This window comes from Ictidomys tridecemlineatus, chromosome 12 (genome assembly GCF_052094955.1).
Source record: "Ictidomys tridecemlineatus isolate mIctTri1 chromosome 12, mIctTri1.hap1, whole genome shotgun sequence".
Taxonomy (NCBI): domain Eukaryota; kingdom Metazoa; phylum Chordata; class Mammalia; order Rodentia; family Sciuridae; genus Ictidomys; species Ictidomys tridecemlineatus.
Genome location: NC_135488.1, coordinates 77,987,822 through 78,007,142, shown reverse-complemented (window position 1 = coordinate 78,007,142; position 19,321 = coordinate 77,987,822). Strand labels below are relative to the sequence as shown.

At 37.6% G+C, this 19,321-nt stretch overlaps 1 protein-coding gene and 2 pseudogenes across 2 annotated transcripts in view; all 3 read left to right on the top strand.

The window, feature by feature from the left end:
* The first annotated feature begins 137 nt into the window (after positions 1 to 137).
* Positions 138 to 542, top strand: LOC101959989 (mitochondrial import inner membrane translocase subunit TIM14 pseudogene; annotated as a pseudogene).
* A 4,677-nt stretch (positions 543 to 5,219) lies between these two features.
* Acyp2 (acylphosphatase 2) overlaps positions 5,220 to 19,321 on the top strand; it is a 149,808-nt gene continuing 135,706 nt past the window's right edge. Inside the window, exon 1 of one of the 2 annotated variants that reach the window (XM_013357166.4) lies at positions 5,220 to 5,524. In XM_013357166.4, coding sequence (XP_013212620.2) covers positions 5,383 to 5,524 — 142 coding nt within the window. In that variant the 5' untranslated portion in view covers positions 5,220 to 5,382. The remainder of the gene's footprint in view (positions 5,525 to 19,321) is intronic. The other variant, XM_005322002.5, reaches the window with a different exon arrangement.
* Positions 5,531 to 9,908, top strand: LOC120884878 (cAMP-regulated phosphoprotein 19 pseudogene; annotated as a pseudogene).

Sequence of the window (19,321 nt, the reverse complement as noted above, 5' to 3'; positions counted from 1 at the left end):
AATCATGTATTATATCTGAAGAGCCAGTTTATATATGCATAGAAAGCCAACTAAGTGAGGGTTCCTGTACTTGGGAACTTGTGCTTGCTCCTGCGGATATATCACTTTCTGGTTAAAGCTTATGGTGGTGACTGTGGCCTCTGGGCTAGGATGAACGGTGCTCCTGGTGAAAGCAGGGGAGCTGAGACTGAGACATGGCCAGTACAGTGGTAGCAGTTGGACTGACCATTGCTGCTGCAGGATTTGCAGAGTGTTATTTTACAAGCCATGAAACATATGGAGCCTCAAGTAAAATACAAATTTCAGAGTCTACCAAAATCTGCCGTTAGTGGTAGCTATTATAGAGGAAGGTTTGAAATCAAAATGACAAAACAGGAAGCAACATTAATACTGTTTAAGCCATATAGTCAATAAAGGAAAATAAGAGATGCTTGACAAATTATGCTTTTAAATCGCCCAAAGGAGGATCTCCTTCTATAGTAGCCCAAAACAGTGAAGCTAAAGATTACTAGAAAGAAAGTCAAGCCAAAAAAATGAAGTAAATGTATGAATTTTAAGCTCATATTAAAATTACCAGACTTTTTTTTTTTTTTTTATAAAATGCCTCTGAGCTAAAAAAAAAAAAAAAAAAAAAAAAGGCAGAGCCTGGGGATGTAGCTTAGTGGTTGAGACTTTGTCTATTGTTCATTCCCAGCACCATATAAATAAATAAATAAATGGCAAATAATCATACATGGTGTTGACAGTAGTATATCTAAATTGGTACAGCCCTTTGAAAAGTGATTTGTTTTTTTTTTTTTTTTATTGTTGGTCATTCTAAACATTACACAGTTCTTAATACATCATCTTTCACAGTTTGATTCAAGTGGGTTATGAACTCCCAACTTTACCCCGTATACAGATTGCTGTTTTACATATGTTACCCTTCCATTGATTGACATATTGCCTTTCTAGTGTCTGATGTATTCTGCTGTCTGTCCTATTCTCTACTATCCCCCCTCCCCTCCCCTCCCCTCCCCTCCCCTCCCCTTTTCTCATCCCTGTTTAATGTAAATCTTCTTCTCAAGCTCTTCGTCCTTACCCTGTCCTTGTTTACTCCCCTTATATCAAAGGGGTCATTTGGTATTTGTTTTTTAAGATTGACTAGCTTCACTTAGCATAATCTGCTCTAATGCCATCCATTTCCCTCCAAATTCTATGATTTTGTCGTTCCTTAATGCAGAGTAATACTCCATTGTGTATAAATGCCACATTTTTTTTATCCATTCATCTATTGAAGGGCATCTAGGCTGATTCCACAATCTTGCTATAGTGAATTGTGCTGCTATGAACATCGTTGTAGCAGTGTCTCTGTAACATGCTCTTATTAGGTCTTTAGGGAATAGACCGAGAAGGGGAATAGCTGGGTCAAATGGTGGTTCCATTCCCAGCTTTCCAAGAAATCTCCATACTGCTTTCCAAATTGGCTGTACCAATTTGCAGTCCCACCAGCAATGAACAAGAGTGCCCTTCCCCCCCCCCCCCCCCCCCCCCCCCCCGCATCCTCTCCAGCACTTATTGTTGTTTGACTTCCTAATGGCTGCCAATCTTACTGGAGTGAGGTGGTATCTTAGGGTAGTTTTGATTTGCATTTCTCTAACTGCTAGCGATGGTGAGCATTTTTTGATGTACTTATTGATTGATTGTATGTCCTCCTCTGAGAACTGTCTGTTCAGGTCCTTGGCCCATTTATTGATTGGGTTATTTGTTATCTTATTGTCTAATTTTTTGAGTTCTTTGTATATTCTGGTTATTAGGGCTCTATCTGAAGTGTGTGGATTAAAGATTTGTTCCCAGGATGTAGGCTCCCTGTTTATCTCTCTTATTGTTTCTTTTGCTGAGAAAAAACTTTTTAGTTTGAGTAAGTCCCATTTGTTGATTCTAGTTGTTAACTCTTGCGCTATGGGTGTCCTATTGAGGAATTTGGGGCCCGATCCCACAGTATGTAGATCATAACCAACTTTTTCTTCTATCAGATGCCGTGTCTCTGATTTAATATCAAGCTCCTTAATCCATTTTGAGTTAACTTTTGTGCATGGCGAGAGATAGGGGTTCAGATTCATTTTGATGCAAATGGATTTCCAGTTTTCCCAGCACCATTTGTTGAAGATGCTATCCTTCCTCCATTGCATGCTTTTAGCCCCTTTATCAAATATAAGATAGTTGTAGTTTTGTGGATTGGTTTCTGTGTCCTCTATTCTGTACCATTGGTCCACCCGCCTGTTTTGGTACCAGTACCATGCTGTTTTTGTTACTATTGCTCTGTAGTATAGTTTGAAGTCTGGTATCGCTATACCGCCTGATTCACACTTCCTGCTTAGCATTGTTTTTGCTATTCTGGGTCTTTTATTATTCCATATGAATTTCATGATTCTTTTATCTATTTCTACAAGAAATTCCATTGGGATTTTGATTGGCATTGCATTGAACTTATAGAGAACTGAAAAGTGATTTGGCAATACATGTCAAGAACAATACATGCCTATATTCTGATATATTTTAAGTTAAAAGTATTCTAACTTCTAATATAAAAATATGGAAAGGAAGCTGTTGAGGGCCATAGCCGAATCGGGATGGCACATGGCATTTTGCCAGAAGGAGTGGTTAAGAGATGATGCCAGCGAGCCATTAAGATGATGATAATTAAGTTATAATTGCTGTGACTGGATGATGCTGGATTGAAACAGGCTGTGTATTGAGTTGTATATGGGCCCTGCAATAGGGTGGCTCTGGAAATAGGGCGGCTCCTGCTGCCTCCGACTGCCTGCTACTTCGGAGTTCCCGTTGAGAGGTGGAGGGTGAGAGAGTTCCCGGGAAGCCTGTGTGGAATGCGGGTGAGAGTTCAGGCAATAAAGTAGTTGCTGTTTGAACCTACAAGTGCCTTGTGGCGGCTCAGTTATTTTGTGCCCAGCCAGACTGCGGCATTAGCTACATGCAAGAATAGTTCCTTCACAATATTTTTTATAGTAGTGAAAAATGAAAAGTAGCCTGAATGTGTAATCACAGGACTAGTAGGTAAATTTATGATCATAACTCACTTATTCATTGGAAAGACTACAATATAGGAAATAAAAATTGAAATCATGCTGTAACTACTAAAAAAACACACAAACACACGTATATAGAGAGAATATACAAAAATGATAACAGTTGTGCTAGGATGATTATGGATGATTTTTTCCCTTTTATTTAAAAAAATTTTCTGTTGTTTAAAAATCAGTTTAAATATTAGAAAGATTTACTTAAAATTTCTAAAGTCTTACCATTTTATTGGCAATCCATGCTGAAATGGTACATAAAATTTCCATTTGCTAATGTTCTGCTGTTGGCAGACATAGTAAATCTTTTAGCTAAGCAAATGTCAATTGTTGCTATAGCACTTCTTAAGTTAAAAATAAAGCCACATAATAATTGGCAGGGGCAATCTTAGGTAAATGTGGAAAAAAAGTCAAGGACTAATTAAGAAAAGGAAACCATCAACTTCCCCAGTCAGTGACTTGGAACACTTAGCATTAATGGGGGGAAGAAACACTGAATAATTAGGATGAAATCTGGTAAGAACTTGCAAAGGCAACTGTACAAGATAGGGTAAGAGTCTACAGTAGCAAGTGTATTCCAGATAAAGTAGATCCAAGAGAAAAGGTCATTTTTTTTTTTTTTGTTTTGTTTAACCTCTCTGTTCAGATTGCAGAATAACTGTCTTGATTACATCACTTATAGGATTTTGGTAAGCACTTAATAAGGGCTTAGTTGAGGTGGAAGACCTTAGTTTTGATTCTGACAGCAGTGAAGGGTGAGAAGAATTACTTAATACTTATATTGACTCCATACTCTGTATGAAATGAACAAGGAGATGAGAGGAAGAGATAATTGTGAGGTATCCTGCAAGGAAGACCTTCATTATATAAAATCAATCATAAAGCACTCCAGAATAAATTTTAAAACATGATCTAACCACATTCTAACCAAGTTTTAGATAATTTTTGGCATTCTCTGACAGAATTGGCACATGACATTGAATCAGGTTGCAGTGAATTTTTTAACTATGAGGCCAGATGCAAAAAAAAATTATATATATATATATATATATATATATATATATATATGCGCAAGGGTGTTGAAGCCAACAAATAAATTGAATATGCAAATTCTTACATGTAATAGGATTTGGAATCTAGAAGGCATATTATCAAAAACTGTATCTAGTTTCTTTGGAGTTAATGGGTTGTTACAAATTAGAGTTTATGGACTGGGAGTGGTGGCCCATACCTGTAGTTCCAGCACTCAGGAGGCTAAGGCAGGAGGATTACTTGAGCTCAGGAATCCAGAAGTTCAAGGCCAAGTCTGGACAAGGGATATACCATATCCAAAGGGGAGAGGGGGGGGAGGGGGAGGGAGAGAGACACACACACTAACTTAGATCACCAGGAAATATATAAACTGCCTTAACTTTCTAGGTAATTGAGATATTGCTGAACAATAATCAAGACCTTAACCCCCCCCCCCAAAAAAAAACCCTATATAATAGAACAACAAACAAGAGGACATTTTCAAAAGTTCAAACTTAAAAAAAAAAAGGGTTCTTGTTTCAGAAAATATCAGTCTACTTAGGATAAGGGATACAGGTCCAAAGCCTTTCTAACTCAGTGGAAGAGGTGAAAAGGTTACAGACCTCATGAGTTGGCTTGAAATTGCCAGATAGATTTGGCAGTCACCAGAACATTTCGTAATCAATTTATGTACTTAAATACCCTTAACCATTGCCCCAGCAAGCCCTTAGTTTCAAAAGCAAATCTTGGTGGAAGAGAGTGAAGGGAGGTTGGAAAGGGAAAGACAATGGTCAAAGGGTGCAATGCATGTTACTGTGAATACTGTAGATCTATTGTCTAATATGGTTACTATGGTTAAGAATAATGTATACTTGAAAATTCAGATCTTAAAAGTTCTCTACGTAAAAAAGAGGTGATGACTGTTAATTAGCTTGATCTAATCTGCTCACAAAGCATGCTCATATCAAAGCCTCACCTTATATATACACTTTTTGGTTAATAAAGTTGGGGGGAGGGAAGCAACCCCATTTTTAGCCCAGCACCCGGCTTTAATGCACGAACATTGAGCATCAAGCGCCATGGCGAATTAAATCCCAGGGAGCACACAGGGGCGCTCATTCTTGGGAGCGCGGGCTCCTCTGGGGGGGGGGGAGCAAGAAGAGGCCACGGACGCCCCGCGTCCCCGTCTGCCCTCACTCCCGGGCCGGCGGTCTCATTTACAGCGTTTGACGCGTGACCCCGGCGCGCTTGCGACTCGGGCCGGGGACAGGCGCGGAGGGCACCCAGCGGTCCCATGTGCTTCCTCCCTCTCGCGGCCGCTGCAGTCACCGCGCCCCGAATCCCGCTCCGGCTCCTCGGCAGAGGGCTCGCCGCCGCCATGTCTACCAGCGAGCCACTCAAATCCGTGGACTACGAGGTGTTCGGGAGAGTACAGGGTAGGGGCCCCCCTACAATGAGAGAATGAAAGGTGTTATGGGAGGAGGGGGAGAAAGCTGCTAGAAGCCCTTTCGATCTTAAGGACGCCCTTTCCCGCGGGGGCTGGAACTTCCGCTCGGCCATGACACAGCAGCAGCGGGAGGAAAGGAAGTGAAGCGCGCATGCGCTGGAGGGCTGGGGCGGGCACTGGGTGGGTTAAAGGAGCCCACAAAGGAGCGAGGATGGAGCGAGGGACGACTGGGGACTTAGAAGGGGGCGACTGAGCGGGAGAAATGGGGAGGAAAGGAAGAGAATGACTTTGAATTAATGGTGTCTTTATTTGTCACTGAAACTAATTGGGCTTGACTTGAGTTTTAGAAAGGACACCTAAATGATATTTGAGGGCTCGCTTTATCAGGTTATTAGTACCCCTCCAAGCTGATAGGAGCTCTTCAGTTTATTATCTGATTTTTGTTTCATCATGAGTTTAATAGTTGGGAAGGATGTGATATCTGGCTTATTGTAAATGTTGATATTTGTAAATTACAACGTTAAATCACTCTGAAATTTACCCAATGGACGATAAATACTGTGGTGATTTACTATCCACCATCATTCATTTAAAATAAAGTTATTTAACACTGGGACATGATACATTATTCCTTTTCTTTTTTTGAACCTGATTTCTATATCACTTCCCCCTCAGAATTTTATCCCATTGTTATGCTTGAGGGTTTCTTATTGCTTATTACACTTTCTGCTTTGTGTATGTGTGCAAATATACCCATAGTATGTACAAATGGAATATTTTTCCTAATTTCCTTTGACAATAAGTCTCCAAAATATTAATTTTTATTTTCTGGAGTATGTTATTATTGCAATTATTATTACAACATAATTGGTGAAAATAATATAAATATATTAAAAACATGATAACCTTTAGTTATTAAAAGTTAAGTTGTATTAGAAATTTCTATTTTTCCTTCTTTCTCTCTTTCTTTCTTTTGGTTCTGGGGATAGAATCCAGGGGAACTTTACTATTGAGCTACATGCTACATTCTGAACCTTTTTTTTCCCTCTGATAATATGTTTTTTGAAAAAAAAATTTATTTGTTCTTACTAGTTATACTTGACAGTAGAATGTATTTTGACTACATATATGGAGTATAACTTCTCATTCTCCTGGCTTCTGAACCCTTTATTTTTTATTTTGAGACAAAGACAAATTTGCTAAGTAGCTTAGGGCCCTGCTAAATTGCTGAGGCTAGCCTGGAACTGGTGATCCTCCTGCCTTAGCATCCTGAATGCTGGGATTACAGATGTATGTCAGAAATTTATTTCTTAAAGAGAGAACTGGGGTGTTTATGGGACCTTGATTAAAGGAAAGACTGAATTATCCTTTTATTTGGTACTTCATAGATTTTTACACTTTAGGACAAAGTACCAGAGTAAAGTTAAAAATGGGTGAAAGTATATCTTTTGTAAAGAGCCTTTCTTTGTAAGGTTGATCGTGGAAAGGGAGGTAGGAAGGGAGAACCAGGGCCAACAGATCTCAGGGCAATTTTAGGAAAGAATACATATGAAAGTTGAAGATCTGAAAAATGGTTCCTTTAAAATATCCATGGGTTTGTACCCTTAGGAAGTCTTGGAGTCCCCAGGAGTATGGGTACCCTGGTTTGAAAACTGCCACAATAAATCACTGAAGCCTATTATATAAAATATGAAAATGGTGACAAAGATCATCTGAGAAGTTCAGTTCACTTGACAGAGATGACAGTGATTAGGGTGTGTGTGTATAAAAGAGTGTGTGCGTGAATTGCATGTGGAAAATTTGCTGTGATTGTCCTATATACTGAACATCTCACTGTTCCTAATCCTCACAGTTTTGTGAGATTCGGGTCTTCTTTATATTTTAACAAGGAGAAAACAGGTACAGAGAGGTTCAGTAACTTGGATAAGCCCTTAGATCAATGGAATTTGATACCAAGATTATCTCTCTCTTTGAAATTTGCAGTTTTATTTTACAGTGACATTTTCTGTTAATACAACATATATTTCAAATGATTTTAACTACCTTGTTGCATTTTTGTGCAGATAATGCTTACATAGGATATGAAGGTCAATTTGAGGCAAGTAAACATATGAAGACAGGAAATGTACTACATAAAAAATAGTAGGTTTTAAAAAGTCAGATTTGGGCTGGGGTTGTGGCTCAGTGGTAGAGCGCTCGCCTAACATGCGTGAGGCACTGGGTTCGATCCTCAGCACCATATACAAATAAAATAAAGATGTGTGTCCACCTAAAACTAAAAAATAAATATTTAAATTAAAAAACTCAGGTTTAGGGAAGCTGGAGGAGCAGGGCTAGGCAGAGGGAGCATTGTGTCCATGAAGTCCCTGGCCTTCAGAAGGAAATGGAAGATAAAGTGACTAATTTAGAGAAAGCTGAAGAAGCAAAATTAAAAAAAGTATCCTCACCGGGACAAAAGCCTTGAGGTTCAGATGTTTAAGGAAATGATTGCAGAAAGGGCAAATATATTTTGATTCTGGGGATTACAACATGCAAAAACAAAGATGAACAACAAGCAACTTCCTAACACAGCCCTGGATAACAGAGAGGTCACTGGTGACTGCGTTCCCACGCCACAGGACCTTCCTGAATGGAAACCATCCCTTGTTGCTGGCAAGCTGGCTGACTGATTTAAAAAAGCTGCCTTTTACGAATATTTCTAATTCCCTTAATTTCTCCTTATTATGCCACTTATTCACTTTTTGTTTCCTTTTATTCACTAAATCATTTGAGATTGACAACTTTGCAGGTAGTAATAGCATGTGCTGCTATTGTAAGGGAATATATATATGCAGAGGGTTTTTGTTTTTTTTGTGTGTGTGTGTGGTGGGGGCGTCTGGGGATTGAATTCTGGGGCACACAACCACTGAGCCACATCCCTATCCCTATTTTTGTATTTTATTTAGAAACAGAGTCTCATTGAGTAGCTTACCGCCTTGTTTTTGCTGAGGCTGGCTCTGAACTGATCTCCTGCCTCAGCCCTGGGATTACAAGCATGTGCCACCACACCCAGCTATGTGTTTTTATTAGTTTAACAGTGCACTGATGAAAAGGATGAGTTAGAGAAACATAAGTAATCTACTTGAAAATATTTGTATATATTAACTAATTCTAGTGTAGGACTGGTTCCAACAAGTAACAATCAAATTTTACTATTTCAATGTTTTGGCCTTCCTTGCTTCATCTTAATTATTGCTTTGTATAATACTCTTATTTAATATAACCTCTGATGTATTGTTTTTTTTCTGTATTTTCCTTTTGAATTTTGTAGAACAGAAGTTTAAGACCACAAGTTGCAAGAAAGATCATATGATTCAAACACAAATAGATAGGGCTCCGAAAGATTTGTCTAACTGTGCTTGCATTTGAATGGATTTAAACCTGTTTCTGCTTTAACAATAGAATTTTACTTGGGCAATATTTGCCCATTCTGGTATAACTTACATGACTTCAGTGCTTAACAGCTGCAGTTGAAGCTAGCATTCTTATTTGTTCTGCAGTGTTGAAGACCTTTCATTGTTGAAGATGTGAATGAAGTATGCATGTGCATTGACTGTTGAGTTCACATTTGTGCCATTTTTGTAAATATAGTAGTTTTGCACAGCCTTTCCAAAGGGGAGAAAAAAAAAAAGAAAGTCAAGTTTAGGATGATAACTCCTACAATTTGTAGTATGTTAAATGGAAGAGAGTACATGGGCACTATTGTTTTCTCAAGGTAGAATATATGGTACAAATTCACAGCAACATATTTGCACCCATATATACCAACATTCTTTGACAGCTTAGGATGGGCCAAATTCTATATTCAGTATTTTACATGCATTTTCCATTTAATTTTTCTTCTTTTGATCTCCTCAATCATTTCCTTGTCTAACAGAGAAATTGAGGCATAGAGAGGTAACTTTCCCAGGTAACACAGATTTAAGTTGTGGAGCTGGGATTTGAACCTTGACAGAGTATACTAGCACCCATGCTCTTCATGACTATTTCCTGTTGATTTTCCCCTCAATACCCTTTCCATCCTTACTTTGCCTTCTTCCTGACCTGTGCACTGAACACATGGATTGAGGCAGGACATGTGGATCTGATCATTTGTATCATTCCAGATGCCCCTCAGGATGTTTGGACTGTCATTTTGACTGTAGGGAAGTTTGACCTGGTCAGTAAGCACAGCACACCCAGAAACACTGCAGCCTCCCCTTTTCTCTTTCTCACTTGCTGGCATTCTCTGTCATTGTTTCCATATATAGTTCTTTGTTTCTTAAAATTGCTTACAATGTTTCTTGTGATTGTGTAAGAAATAAACAAAAATAAACCACTGGCCTTTTATTCAAGTCATCATTATGAAGAAGTGATTGTGTCTATAAATCATCAAAAATGAAATTTTTGTTTTAATAATATAAAACATAATGAAGGGCTGGGGCTATAGCTCAGTGGCAGATTTCTTGCCTAGCATGTGTGAGGCACTGGGTTCAATCCTTAGCACCACATAAAAGTAAACTAAGGTATTCTGTCCATTTACAACTATAAATAAATAAACAGATAAACAAACATAATAAATATAAACAATGAAAAGAACATTATAAAATTAACTTTTAGTTTAAAACCATAGGATAGGGCTGGGGTTGTGCCTGGGGGGGGGGGGAGAGCGCTCGCCTACCATGTGCAAGGCCCTGGGTTGATCCTCAGCACCACATAAAAATTAATAAATAAAGGTACTGTGTCCAACTACAACTAAAAATATAAATATATTTAAAAAAACATAGGATAATAAAATCTTGGTGAAAATTGATTTGATGGAAATAATGACTATGAAAGTGAATTCACAGCTGGGGATATAGCTCAGTTGGTAGAGTGCTTGCCTCCCATGCACAAGGCCCCAGGTTCAATCCCCAGCACCACACACACACACACACCCACACACAAAAAAAGTGAATTCACAGTGGAAAAAGATATACTTGGGAACACTTAAACAAAATATGGTTGACAAATTGTCATTAAAATATTTACATGGAGGGCTGTAGTTGAAGCTCAGTGGTAGAGTGCTTGCTTAGCATGTGAGAGGCACTGGGTTCAATCCTCAACGCCACATTAAAAAAAATAATAATAAAAGGAGCATGTCCATATTAAAAAAATAATAATAACAGGAGCATGTCCATCTACAACTAAAAATATATTTAAAAAAATATTTACATGGAAAGCATTCCCAGTGAAAATAGATTCAATGACATGAAAATTCAATGAAATGGAAAATGATTTAACTTTTTTATATGGAAAAGTGACCACTGAGTTAAATTGGCTTACTGGAGTTCAACACAGAAAGTATTTCACAACTAAAACAATGTGTGTTGATATATTTCTATTTGGAATGTTTGAATTTAAAATACCCTTGGTGACAGAATATTCTAGAGGGCAAACACACTGCACTCTCCCTTTCAAATACACAGCCCCTTATTTTCAAATGTATTGAATTTCAATATGTAGTTTATAAGATGGCTGTTTAAAATTCAGGAAAACACATTTACACATTACAAATTACAAATAGTTAGCTTCTTAGGCTTATCCTCAAATTCTGCATATAAATCCTTTTGACTACTGCTGCTTTCCATTGCTTCTTCCTTTACTTTTTTAAAAATAAACTTTTTGTTTAGAAAAGTTGGGAAGATAGTATGGAGACAACATAATTGGTATGAGACGATATTGATACATTATTATTTTTTTGGTTTGGAGGGGAACCAGGGGCGCTTAATCTCTGAGCCATATCCCCCATATCTGAGCCCTTTTTTTGTATTTTGAGACAGGGTCTCCCTGAGTTGCTTAGGACCTCACTAAGTTGCTGAGGCTGGCTTTGAACTCAAGATCTACCTGCCTCAGCCTCCAGAGTCACTGGAATTATAGCCATGTGCCACCACACCTAGCTTGATACATTATTTTTAATGCAAGTCCATACTTGATTTGGATTTTCTTAATTTATGTAATGTCCTTTTTCTGTTCCAGGATCCCATCTAGGATACCCTGTTACATTTAATTGTCTCGCCTCCCTAGACTCTTCTAGGCTATGATATTTTCAGACTTGTTTTTTTTTTTTTTTTAATACAAGTTCTCACTAAGTTGGTGAGGCTGGCCCTGAATTTGCAATCCTCCTGCTTCTGCCTCCTGAGTTGCTGGGATTACAGTATATGCCACAGAGCCTAGCACTTAACCTTGTTTTTGATGACCTTAGCAGTTTAAAGAGTACTTTGAAGTCAAGTATTTTGTAGATTGCTCCCCAATTAGAATTTGTCTGATATTTTGACATGCTAAGACTTGGGTTTATGGGTTATTGGGAAGAAGACCATTATCATCTATTTGGAGCATGTCCATCTACAACTAAAAATATATTTAAAAAAATATTTACATACTATCTTCCCAACTTTTCTAAACAAAAAGTTTATTTTTAAAAAAGTAAAGGAAGAAGCAATGGAAAGCACCATGTCAAGGGTACATAACAACTTACAGCTGTCTTGTTGACTTTGATCACCTGGCTGAGATGGCATTTGTCAGATTTCTCCACTGTACAGCTATTTTCTCCCCTTTCTTTTCCATTCTCTACTTTCCCTTTCCTTTCTTTTTTTCTTAGTATTAAAGATTCAGCCCAACCTTACTACTGAGTTATGTTCCCAGCTTTTTTATTTTTTGAGACAGGGTCTTGCTAAATTGCTGAGACTGGCCCTGAACTTGCAATTCTCCTGCCTCAGACTCCTGAGTAGCTGGGATTATGACATACACCATGATGCCTGGCTCTATCCTATGCTTTAAAAAAAAATCTCATTTTTTAAAAAATGTGAACATAAAGGGAATTTATTGTAAGATTGCAGAAAGTTATGTCTTATTTAACATTTATTGAAAGTATTAAGTACATACCTCTGGCTAATGGATAAAGGAGAGAAAAGGAGTTTTTTTTTTTTTTTTTTTTTTTTGGTAAAATCTCCATATTCTTGAGAAGCTCTTCCCCAAGACCCCCACCAACTTCTGTTGCATTGGGAGCTTTGGGAACAGGGTTAGTGGAATAGGGGACTGAACCTATGTTCTTAGAGTATTTGTAGCTATGGCCTGGCTTATCATATTTCTCTGGATGTGTAGTTATATTCACGTCTAGAATAATACAGTCTGAAAATTTGAAAGGGAAATTGATTTAACTGTCTCCAGATACTTTGATGCTTTACCAGCTCTCAGGTCAATATTAATGACACTCCTAGAATAGCATTGTGGCAATCTGTTGGTTGACGTGTGCCTTAGAAATTCAAGTTTGTTTTTGATACTATTAATTCAGTTTTAGAATGCAAGTAGCTTATTGAAGTCCTGATATAAATAGTAATTTTATTAAAGATTGCTGAAAATACAAACTGCAATGAATAATTAAATGGATTCAGCACATAATTTGGATGTACATATTTTTCTTTATGTGCACAGGAAAATAGAAAAGCTGTTTTTTAGAGGTTGAAAATTTAAGTACATTAAAGTCAAAAAACATAAGCCTGGTTGACTCTAATTCCCTCTTGGCTTCTTTGTTCCTACAGTATTTCATTAATAGTTCCATTATACTTCTTGGTTTTACTTCTCTTCCACCCATTCTGTTTTCTGCTGCAGTTATTTGTGTACATGGCTATGTCTCTCACTAGACAATAAGGATACGATTTTGAAGGTCAAGCTGGTGGCTTTTTTTATATCTCCTAGAGGGCTGTGCCTCTAGTGGAGACTTCAAAAGTGTCTTGAATTAAATTGAAGTGCTTGGGGACAGTTAGCTCTTAGAGAAAACAGTAGCATGATGGCTCTTTCAATTATTGCAAAGATGTCATCGTGTGTGGCTCTAGGGAACAGACCCTAGACCATGAGGAAAGGTCAAATGAGGCAGAATTTTATTACATATGAGGAAAGATTTTAAACAATTATGGATGTTTAAAAATCATTAAGGGCTGCTTTGTAGCAGCTAGATCACTTCCTGAATTCAAAATTGAGTCAGAGCCCAGGATGGAGGGGTACATTGCAATATGAAAATCTGATTTTACATAAAAGTCAGAGCCCAGGATGGAGGGGTACATTGCAATATGAAAATCTGATTTTACATGAAAGGCTGCTGACATTTAAAATTCATCATATGGTTTCTTTAAATATCAACGCTTCTTTGTAGATTTAAAGTGTATTTGCTTTGCAAATATTCATGTCAGGTTTCCCACTGATCCGTCCTTCCACAAAGTGAGGAACAGTTGCTGCTGACTGAGTCTTGACTGAGCAACATACTGTGCTTGAGTCTTTTATGACTGAAAGGGCTAATATCTGTCCCAGTTTCCAGAGCTGTGTGTCATATCAGCTTCCCTTCTCTTTAGCAAGTGAGGTGGAAGCGGCGCGGGAGGCCCTGAAAACTCACAGAAGCATCTTTTTCAGCAGAGGCCTTGACCTAAGAGTGTCTGTTTCAGCTTGCTCTGATAAACTGCAGAAAATATGTCTCCATGTCCACCTTTTCTTTCTATGTAGATGTCTCTGGGTTGCACAGTATGCATTAAACTAGGGGTCAAGACTTTCAGAAAGATTCTGGAAAATTCCAAGCGTTCTCTGGTGCTTTGAATGGTTGATTCCCACATGATTTGCTGCTTTGCAAAGTTAATGGTCTGGAGTCTTAAAACCCCTTAACACACATTCCTTGTAAGAATTTAAAATAAGGGGTGTTGTTTAAGGGGCCCAGTAAATAGCACCCATCTTCATTATGTGAGTTATTGACAGGGAAGACAAAAAGTGAAGCAGAGTTTGGGGTGTGTGGCCTATATCTGCAGGTAAGTGAACTTTATAATAACCTGTATTGCAGAATTAAATACACCCAACTGGGCATAGGCAGGGCTACTCTAAAGAGAAGAGTATGATCCCTGTGGATACTTTGCTCCCAGCAGGAGGAAAAAGAAGAAGCATGCTTCTCCTGCTAAACTTACCCAATGGATGAGTCACTACATGTCCCTGGGAATGAATCAGGGGCAGGGAAGAAGGTGGGCCAGAAATGTCACACTAATCGATAATCCTCCTCCTGGAAGGACATTGCTAGGGAGCAAAAGGCTTTTTCTACAGAAATAAATCTTAAAGTGTGGGAAAATTCGGTTCTGTTTAAAGTACTTCAAGATGATCTGCACTGTGGGGTTTTTTGTTTTATTTTGATTTGTTTTTTTGGTGTGGAACAGTAGTAAAAATAAGGGAGATTTTGTGGTGAGCAAAATTGAATAATGATCCTGTTCTACAGATAGAGAGAGGAATGACTACATCACAATCCTGTTTTCTGCTGCGTGTATGTGATTTTAAAAAAATTGAAATATGGTTCATATAACACTAAATACAAAGCACGTTTTGATATATTCACAGTACTTCACAACTATTACCACTATCTATTTCCAGAGCAGATCTATCACCCCCAAAAAGAATACCTCCTCCTCTTTTTTTTTTTTTTTTTTTTTGAGGTACTGGAGATTGAACTCAGGGGAATTCTGCCACTGAGCTACATCCCTAACCCTTTTTATTTTTTTATTTTGAGACAGGGTCTTTCAAAGTTGCCCAGGCTCTGCCTTGAACTTGGATCCTCCTCCCTCAGTCATTCATCCCCACAGTACTTGGGATTAGTTGTGTACCCCTAGGCTTGTTCTCTCCAGTCTCTTGAATTCTCCATTCCCCACCCCTACTCACTTCTTCCTCCATCTTCTGACACTTACAATCTTTTAGGAAGTTAGGGCCAGAGCCTTTCCCTCATGGTTTCAAGGTGGCTGCGATAACTCTAATCATTATATTCACATCACAGTCAGCAAAGAGAGGCAAATGAAATACCCCTGGCTGGGTCAGTCCCTGCAGAAGAGCTTTTCTGAAAGCCTCAACCAGTGACTTGGCTTACCTCTCACAAGGCCACCCCTGCCATAAGGATGACTAGGAAACATAGAAGGTCACTTTGCTGCCTCCAGGTAAAACAGAATTCTTTTAGGAAGAAGGGAAAATAATCTGTATGTGCCATAGGCATTTATATATTAAGTAATGTTAAAACATAGTTATTACATTTGGTATTCTTTCTCAAGTAGTGACCCCAAAGAACATATTACAGAAAGACTATGATCTCCAGGGTTTCAACCTGAAAACATTAAATCTATAACCAAGGCAACCGAAATCTCTATTAAATACATGTTGAATCTTTCATATATGATTTATCTCAGTCTTTTTTTTTCCATCTGTCACTGCCTAAAATAATAACATTTTGTATTCCAGTCAGTATAGTTATGTGCATATTTGCAATGTTAATAATGAATTATTATGGGTTAGTTAAATATGTCACTTAAATCCTGCAGTTCTACCATTTTAAGATTTTTTTTTTCTTTTTTTTTTTTGTACAGGCGATTGTACTTGGGCACTTAACCACTGAGCCATATCCTCAGCCCTTTTTGTATTTTATTTAGAGACTGGCTTTGAACTTAAGATCCTTCTGCCTCAGCCTCCTGAGCCACTGGGATTACAGACGTGTGCCACCATACTCTGCCATTTTAAGATTTTTAAAGTAACTACATATGTGTGTATCCTTACCATTCATAGTTACAAACACTTTAAAATTTAAAACTTCAAAAACTTAAATCAAATTAGCATACACACATGAATTTATAACATGTAAAACAGTATAAGAGGATTGATGATGAAAACCACATCCTGCTCTAGTTTCCCACCCCAAATCCTGAAGGTTCTTTAAGACAACCAACTTAAACATTTCTCTTTTTTTAGTTATCATGGTTATATCTGTTATATATATGTGTATATATATATATATATATATATATATATATATGCACTGTGTATAAGCCTAATGTTATGTACATGCCTAATGTCAACTGAGGCACTATCAAGTAACATCTTGCTATCTTTTATAGTTGTGTGTGCATATATGTATAAATATATATATATATATATATATATATATATATATATATATATAATATAATATTCAATCACTATGTATTATGACTTATGTAGAGTTCTACTTGTAAAATTGAGATTCTTTCCAGAACTTTAATGCAGTATATTTAGCGTCACCATTTTAAAAACAGATTTAAATTCTAGTCATTATGGTTATATGTATATTTGTGATATTAATAATGAATTATTATGGGGTACCTAAGTATGTCACTTAAATATTCATCAGCTAGTTTTATCTATTTATTCAACAACTGTGAACTTAGCTTTTGTCTAGGTGCTAGGTGAACAAGACAGGAAAAATCCTGCCCTCATGGAACTTAATAGTTTATTGTGAAGACAGGAATTTGAAAATACATAAATAAATACATAATAATATCATATGGTAATCGATAGTATGCATGTGTGTATGTGTGTGCAGGAAACGGGAGCATTGCTGTTTTAGACAAATCAGTCAGGAAATATTTCTCTAAGGAGGTGACATTTGTGTGGAGAGGAGTAATGAGAAGGAACCAGTCATTAAGACCCAGACAAGGAGCATCTCAGGCAGAAGGAATAATTAGTGCAGAGGTCATGAGGGAGGAATGTGCTTGGCATGTGTAAGGAGTCCCCAGGAGCAGTCTGACTGGAATAAAGAGAGAGGGAGTGCTAGAGATAAAGGTAGAGGCATTAGGAAGGGGCCCAGTGACTCTGGTAATCGGATACATTTCATTTTGAATATCATGGGGAACCACTGGAGAATTTTAAGCAGGGGATGGAAGTTATTTGATTTTACATAAGAAAAGCCAACCACCTTGGCTGCTTTATGAAGAATACATTCTAGGAGGCAGAACTAGAAGCAGGGAGACTATTAAGGAGGTTCTTGCAGTGGATTAGTTGGATTATGGAAACTTTAGGTATAAAAACATTTATACCAATTCCTCTATAAAAGTGAGAGCAGAACTGAACTACTTTTCAATAAGTCTCCAGTAAAGTTTGGGGCCTAGAAATAATTTTGAAAATAAGGGAATGTATGGTTGTGAGTATTTAACTATGTGTGGTATCCAAATGTGCCAAAATTCCAACTTGGGGCCTTTACACAGCTCTTCCATTTGTAATGTTATTCTACTTTCATCATACCAATATTTGCTCAAGATTGAAGTCTCAACTCTTAAGATCCAATCTTTAACTTGGATCATGTATCTGGTAAACTCTCACTTGCATCCAGGTTTATGCATTCTACAGCAATTTTAATTGCCTGTTTACTTTTCTTTTTATTATTAATTTTTAAAAATTTATATATGACAGCAGAATGCATTACAATTCTTATTACACATATAAAGCACAATTTTTCAATCTCTGGTTGTATACAAAGTATATTCACACCAATTCAGGTCTTCATACATGTACTTTGGATAATAATGTCCATCACATTCCACCATAATTTCTAACCCCATGCTCCCTGTCTTTCTCTCCAACCCTTCTGCCCTATCTAGAGTTCATCTATTCCTCCCATGCTCCCCTACCCTACCCAACTATGAATCAGTCTCCTTATATCAGAGAAAACATTTGGCATTTGTTATTTTGGGGAGATTGGCTAACTTCACTTACTATTATCTTCTCTAACTCCATCCATTTACCTGCAAAAACTACTGTTAAGATTTCATCTCACTCAAGTCAGAATGGCAGCTATTATGAATACAAACAACAATAAGTGTTGGTGAGGATGTAGGGAAAAAGGTACACTCATACACTGCTGGTGGGACTGCAAATTGGTACAGCTGATATGGAAAGCAATATGGAGATTTCTTGGAAAATTGGGACTGGAATCACCATTTGACTCAACTATCCCTCTCCTCCGTCTATACCCGAAGGACTTAAAAATAGCATACTACAGAGACAAAGCCACATCAATGTTTATAGCAGCACAATTCACAATAGCTAAACTGTGGAACCAACCAAATGCCCTTCAATAGATGAATGGATAAAAAAAAATGGGCATATATACACAATGGAATCATACTCAGCCTGTTTACTTTTCTACCTCTCCTATTTGACTAGATTAAGTTCCTAGATGCAGGAACTATGTCTTATATACCCATCTCATTACTTGCATTTAGAATTAGACAATTAATATGATTTTTGTCAAGTGAATAATCAATGTCTAACTGTATGCTTATTAAATATATTTAAGTTGCCTGAATCCTAGCTTATGTCTGTGTAAAAAAAAAAATTCTGTCAATAGACTGATTTAGGTAATTTCCTTAATCTGACAATACATAATTTGTAGAATATCTGTGTTTGATACCTGTTATAAAAATTCTTACAACCCCTTCACAAAAAGCGAATGTCCTTTGTTTTTCTTTCACCAGTGAATAGATGGTGGAAGGGTGTTTGGGATTCATATGCTGAAAGGACGTTGCTCTTCGCTGTGTTGTGTGTTGTCATCTTCCCTCTCTGGGCAGCTCCAGTATTTCTAGCAATAGGTTGTAAGGATGGAAGGAGCAATCTAAGAGACAGGCTGCCTAGGCAGCTACAACTCCAGGTCCAAGTAGGGTGCTGGAGAGGGGGTTTTGCCTTTTCATCATCTATTGTTTCTTTCATGTAGTGTTGCTGACTTGTAAAACAGGTGAGGCAAAACTAGTATGCATGTACATGACTTATCATCAACACAACTTGGACCAGAGACAGTAGGAGATTTATCCCATGTGCAGTACCCTATAAGATTTTGGTTTTCATTTTTGTGATGCTGTCCTTGTCCTGGAAAACAAACCCTTTCCAGATCTCTTCTATATCTCCTGTAAGT